We start from the raw sequence: 6,665 nt of genomic DNA, 5'->3' as shown, positions 1-6,665 counted from the left end.
CCTCGGAGCCAGGCGCCCAGGCCCGTCTAACAGGCCACCACGGGCCTCCAGCTTATGGACGGTGGATGGAGAGAGGGGAGGGGGAAGGTTCCGAGCGCGCGCCCCGCCCGGCTGGGTGGGCAAGGACCCTGAGGAAGGCGAAGGACCCCGGGGAAGGACCCGCCCTGCTGCGGGGAGGGGCCAGGGCAGACGACGGTGCGGGCGAGGGGAGGAGCCGGGGCGGGCGCGCTCCCAGCCTTAGCACCCCGAGTCTCGGCCACCCGCGGGCGGAGCTCCAACTTCAGCCGGGACCCAGGGGCCCACGGACCCGGCGCTCGCCCGCCTCTAGTGCGCGCAGGCGGGGCTGGCGGCGCTCGCGGCTCTTGGCCGCAGTTTGGTCCCCCTCGGGCTGGACGGCCGCCCCCGGGGGAGCCGACTTCGAGCCTCTGCTTTCGGTCTTCTGGGCCGGCTGCGAAGCCGAGAGCGCGGGCCGCGTCCTCCCGGCCCCGGCGCCCCCCATGCACCTGCCGGGCTGCGCCCCAGCCATGGCCGACGGCAGCTTCTCGCTCGCCGGGCACCTGCTCCGCAGCCCCAGCGGGAGCACCTCGCGGCTGCACAGCATCGAAGCCATCCTGGGATTTACCAAGGACGACGGGGTCCTCGGCTCCTTCCCGGAGGAGCGGGCAGCCCGGGGCACCAAGGAGCGGGATAGGAGGCCGGGCGCGCGGCCCTCCGGCCCCAAGGCGCCTGCCGGAGGCGCCGAACCGTCTCCGCCGCCCGCCCCGGCGCCAACCCCGGAGTACGAAGGTGAGTGCACACCCGGGCTGCTCCGAGACCCTCTTAGGGCTCCCAGACTCAGGAACTCTGCGAGAAGAGGAGAGTGCCCCTGCCTTTACTGTTGTTAAAGCATCTGGGCGCGGAGCTGGGTTGGGGGGGGGGGGGCGGGGGTTGTGTGCATAGCAAGGGCTTCCCACCTGTGCTCTGGGAAAGCTTAGGGACCCCTCGCAGCCCTCACCCCCCACCTCCTTGGGCCAGCTCGGAGCCCACGTGGGTAGGCAGGGCGGCCCCCGTGTACGCCGAGCAAGTGTCTCTGACCGTCGGGGGTCTCGTCGTCCCAGCCCCCCGCCCCTACTGCCCCAAGGAGACCGGGGAGCCTCGACCGAGCCCTGGGCTTCCTGGAGGACCGTCCGCCCCCGGCGACTCGAAGCTGTCGGAGGAGGAGCAGCCCAAAAAGAAGCATCGACGGAACCGCACGACCTTCACCACGTACCAGCTGCACGAGCTGGAGCGCGCGTTCGAGAAGTCGCACTACCCCGACGTGTACAGCCGCGAGGAGCTGGCAGGCAAAGTCAACTTACCCGAGGTCCGAGTCCAGGTAAAGAGCGCAGATGGGCCCGAGGAGAGCGGGTGGCTCAGGCTTCGCCGGTGCTCCCTAGACTCCTCGGGCGGCCTCGCGCTTATGGCGGCACTTTCCCCGTGGGCCTTCCTCGACTTGGCTCGCCCAGAGCCCTTTGGGAGCGTCACTGATTTTCCATGCGCCCCGCGCACCGGCCCTTGGACGATCTGTTCCAGTTCGTAGTAGCATCTCCCCTTTGGGGTGCCCTGCTTCTAAACTAAAGGAGTTGGGAATGGCTGACGAGATGGAGAGGCGACAGCATCCTGGACTGGGGAGGGGGCTCTGGGAGGGGGGTGGTCGGGAAACTCGGAGTGGAGAGAGAGTGTAGACAGCGGCTCCAGTGTAACCGGATTGAGGCCCCAAATGCCACCCTGTTTGATAACCGTGTGCACCTCCTTGCAAACGAAAACCCTGTCTTCTTATGGGAGCCTGGCGCCTCACAGTTGAAACTTTCGGAGGATTTGCTTAAGAAACTGACTTTTGCTTCTCTGGTGCACCTCCAGCCAAACTTCCCGCTGCTGCAGAGGCCCTTTTCTTTTTTATTTAAAGGGGTTTTCGCTTTAATTAAGGCTGAATTATCTTTAATCCCTGATCATTAAAATATTTGAAAGCCTTAAATATTTGCTAGTCATCTGTGAAAAATCTGGGAGGATTTCCAAATTGGGAGAGGCCTGAAGGGGAGACATTGGGAACAAATTTCGCGGCATCTGTAAGGCCGTGGGGTTTAGATGGGACTTCTGTGTGTGTGTAATGAGTTGGATTTCCAGGAAGGGAGGAAACTCAGTCAGACTTTGGGGCTTTTAGCCTTGTCTTAAAAAGTAAAAGCGGACAGACTCTTGCTTTTTGTCTTTTCTACTTAGTTAAAGGGGTTAAACTAATGAGTTAATGTCATGGTTTTAAAACATAGTTCCCTAATGTGACTTAGCACTAACTAGCAAGGACAGTTCAATTTCTCCTAATTTTGGGCAGAGGAGCTGCAAGGGTTTCACTGAAGGGGTGGACATTTCAGCACCTGCTTTACAGGGAGGGAGGGTGGGGTAAGGAGAAGGGAAGAAAACAAGTGAAAAATGAAGGAAAAGGAAAGGGCAAAGCCCTCCAGTGCCCCTCTGGGATACAGGCCCAGCCCATTCAAGGGCTATCTCCACACCACTGTGCCACCTTCCTTCTCCTTTTCTTGTTCCTTCCCTCTTGACTTGTTCAGGGATGTTTGCTTCTTGTCTAAGATGTGTCCTTCTTGAGAACAGTGTCTGACTTCTCTATCACAGGGCCAGCACAGTGGCCCCGGCATATGGTGTGTGCTTAACACACGGCTATGATGTCACCAGATGGGGGGGATCACAGGGTCCCCACTGTGTTGAGAGAGCAGTAAAGCAGGAGAAGAGCAGACTTAGCCCTGGAACTCTGGATACGGGACCTAAAGCCTATAGCTGATATTTCATGGGATGGAGTGGGATTTGGTGGGGGGCAGTGGGATGTGCCAGTGTTCATATATCTAATGTTTCTGGGGAAATTAGGGTCTGGGATACACAGATGAATCATTTATAGAAAGGGGCCCAGGGAATCTGCATTTTCTGTTCTTTCTCTCCCACCCACCAAATCCCAGCCTTGCAGACAGTTGCCCTGCTCTGCTCGGGTGTTGGGTGTTTGTTTTTTTTTTTCTCAGTTTTCCTAGGGAGTCCCTCTCCCTATTATTAACTCAGAACTGCTGTCTCCCTTTGGAGGTGTCAACCTTTCCCACATTTTCCTTCATAAATTCAATGCTGAAGCCACCAGTTTGGCCAAAGCTCCTTCTAGATTCTGCACTAAACTAGACCAATTCTCTGTGTTCTGTTTCCCCGGTGGTAACTTGGTAGTGAAGCCTTGATTATGCCCTCTCCTGTGCTTTTTATCAAATTAGCAATGGAAGTTTCAGCATTAAGAGACTTCACTCTTTAAAGAAGAGAGACTTCACTCTTGGCATGGACTCTCTAAAACAAAAAGCGAAACTTGAACTCATTGAATTCATCTTAGGGTCATGTCAAAACTAACTCCATACAATAAAAGTAGACTATTAAACTTGAACTATTGTAATCCTCGAAAGCCATTTTTAAGAAATATCAGAAATATGAGTCAGATATCAATTAAATAAAAATGAAAATCTTAGGAGAGCGGCAACATGCATATTTAAATATGCCCGGGATAATAAAATCAACCTAGTTTGTCCTGTCAGTTACTGTAACCACTAATGTGGAGACAGGTCCATTTTAACAGCCAGTGTTGTCAGTTAGAGTACTTCGAGCCTTCGTTTATATCTATGTTTATAACGGAGGCAGAAGTAGATAGGCCACTGTGAGCCGGGTCTAAAGCGAAATGTCAGGATGGGGCGCCAGCCAGCAGTCTCAGAAATTTAGTGAGATCGGGTTTCCCACGGTCCGGTTCCAGGGTTAACTTCATTTTCTCCTCCGCCTGTTTGATGCCAGGAGTTGGAAACAACCACAGCTAAGGGTGAGGTGAAACAAGGACAGGGTGGAACCACCACGGAGGACCGGGGTGGGACAGAGTCAGAGCGCAGGAGGGAAGAGGGTAGCCTTGGGCAGACGGGACAGAACAGAAGGGCACCGCGGGTGTGCAGCAGGGGTCGGGGGATGAGAGGCGCAGGGGGAGCCAGGGAGCCCAGGTTTTCCTCGGGAACGGGGAGTCCTGCGCCCTCCGCACCCCGACAGCGCCCTGCTGCCTTCCGCAGGTGTGGTTCCAGAACCGACGCGCCAAGTGGCGGCGGCAGGAGAAGCTGGAGGTGTCGTCCATGAAGCTCCAGGACTCGCCCCTGCTCTCCTTCAGCCGCTCCCCGCCCGCCGCGGCCCTGGCGCCCCTCGGGGCGGGCCCCGGGGGCGGCGGCGGCGGGCCGGCGGGGGGCGCCCTGCCGCTCGAGTCGTGGCTCGGGCCGCCGCTGCCGGCCGGGGGCGCCACGGCGCTGCAGAGCCTGCCGGGCTTCGGGCCGCCGGCGCAGAGCCTGCCCGCCAGCTACACGCCGCCGCCGCCGCCCTTCCTGAACTCCCCGCCGCTCGGCCCCGGCCTGCAGCCCCTCGGGCCGCCGCCGCCGCCGCCGCCCGCCTACCCGTGCGGGCCCGGCTTCGGGGACAAGTTCCCGCTGGACGAGGCGGACCCGCGCAACAGCAGCATCGCAGCGCTGCGCCTGAAGGCCAAGGAGCACATCCAGGCCATCGGGAAGCCGTGGCAGGCCCTCTAGGGGCCCCGGGGACCCGATCGGGCCAGACGCCGTCCCGGGAGCCGACCCTGAGCCGCAGGCGCCTGCACCCCTTCTCCCTGGGTCTCCCGGGCTCGGCCCCTCCTGCCCAGCGCCACCGCAACAGCCGGGTCCAGGTCGGGCATCTGCGCCTGGCTCGCCCCGGAGGGCTGACTCCCAGGCCAGTCGAGGCCCTCTGGCCACCCCTACGTCCCCACGGACCCCTGGCCTCGCTGCTGGACGGAGACAGGTGGCATCGTTGCCCCCACCCGGCGGGCCCCGGAGCCTCCAGGTTCAAGGAACTCGAAGCCTCTGACCTCGGCCCCTCCAGGGCGGCGTGGCAACCCGGAACAAGGACGACTGGGAGGAAGGGGAGACGGAGAAAGTGTGAGGGACTGTTTGTAATAAGTAGCTTCAAAGAATTGAGGTGGGGCGGAGAATTAAAGATTGACCTGTTTTGGTTTGACTGGTTCAGCGCTCTCAGGACTGCGGGGTCACGGAGGAAGCTGTGTGTATGAATGCGGGTTCTGGGGGCGCTCGGGTGATGGATCGGGTGTTGCCGGAAAAGCAGTTGGCTGCGGAGGAGCCGGGCCGCCCCCCGCCCCCCCCCGCCTCGGGCCGCACATCCTTACTCGGACTCTCCCGCGTCCACGACCCCGCGGCGCCCTAGACCCGAGCTCCCCTCTCCTGCGGCGACGGGCGCCTACGAGTGTGCGGGGTTCTGGGTGCTTGGAGCCAAAGGCTCAGCTGCCTGCGCGTTCCCAGCCCCTCGATACCCTAACAGCCCGGCTGCAGCCGCTACTTGGAAGGACTGACTCCAATAGGAAGCATCCACCCATACCATCTTCCCAGGGTAAGAGCTGAACTTCTCGAAGCTCCTGGCGGCCCCGCCTCCCTTTTGCCAGCCCGCAACGGCCCCAGACGCCTCTAAGATCCTTGTCCAGGTCACCAGCTCCCCTGCTACCCATGGTTGATGACATTAGTGCTCCGGAGGCTGGAGCAGGCCGATGTTCGTCAGCTCCGGGTCTCAGTGTCGCCTCCCAGAACCGCTCCGCTCCTCCCAGCCCAGCGGTTCGGCGTGGCGCGCGTGGGGCTGGCAGCCGCACTCCGGAAGGATGTCCTGGAGCGCTGTGCGCCGCGACCCGGGGCGCACTCCTCGCGGGTGCGTCATGGACAGGATTGCAGTTCTTTGGCGCCGTCGCTAGGGCTGGGGGAGAAATTCAGAAGTCTCTACGGGCGTCAGCATCTCGAGGGGTTCTCGCAGAGTACTGTCTGAGGGTCGTTAGGACGTTAGTGAACCACCCCAGCCCCCTTTCCTCCTGCGACGAGCCGGGCCTCCCTGGGAAATGGCAAAGATGGGTAGTTTACCGCATGGTGTAAACTCTTGGCGACCTGGCAGAAGGCAATACACGTTGTGATCCCACCCCTCTGATCCAGAGTATCCCTGTGCGGCCCTTGGGTTCCTGAAACCTACCCGGGGAAAGGAGGACTGTCGGGGCTGGAAATGGAGAGAGCGTCATCACAGGACCCAGTCCTTGCCCTGTGGGTCCTTAGAGTCTGGGCATAACCAGGGCTGTGTACCCCTAGGCCCTCCTCTGGAGCCTAACACATAGTAAGCTGGTTAGTAAGAATTTATTGAGTGGGTTGTTTTCCCTAAGCCGTTGTTGCTATTTAGGTCATGTCCGACTCTTTTGTGACCCCAGGGCCTATAGACCCCCAACACCTCTGTCAATGGGATTTCCCAGGCAAGTATAATGGAGTGGGTTGCCATTTCCTCCTCCAGAGGATCTTCCTGACTCTGGAGGATCAAATCCTGGGGCATCAAACCTGCGTCTCCTGCATTGGCTGATGGATTCTTTACCACTGAGATACCTGGGAAGCCCCTTTCCAGGAAGGTAGGGAGTAATACATTTAATGCTTTTCTCTGACAAGAGAAATGAATGGAGTGGCCCAAGTGATATCAGCTCTTGGCAGGGAAAAAAAAAAATAGGTAAACTCAGGATAAATAAGTAAATTTCACTTTGGCCTATCTTCTCTTTCATCCTTCAATGCCCTCATTTTACTAGG

General features: G+C 59.4%; 1 protein-coding gene across 1 annotated transcript; it reads left to right on the top strand.

The window, feature by feature from the left end:
* The first annotated feature begins 497 nt into the window (after nt 1–497).
* On the top strand, nt 498–4,601 carry RAX (retina and anterior neural fold homeobox). Its single transcript, XM_052660614.1, has 3 exons — nt 498–786; nt 1,098–1,354; nt 4,098–4,601. Exons 1-3 carry the CDS (start codon nt 498–500, stop codon nt 4,599–4,601), a joined length of 1,050 nt encoding a protein of 349 aa, XP_052516574.1.
* Nucleotides 4,602–6,665: the final 2,064 nt, after the last annotated feature.

Source organism: Budorcas taxicolor, chromosome 22 (assembly GCF_023091745.1).
Source record: "Budorcas taxicolor isolate Tak-1 chromosome 22, Takin1.1, whole genome shotgun sequence".
NCBI lineage: Eukaryota > Metazoa > Chordata > Mammalia > Artiodactyla > Bovidae > Budorcas > Budorcas taxicolor.
This window is presented reverse-complemented; position numbering and strand designations above follow the sequence as displayed.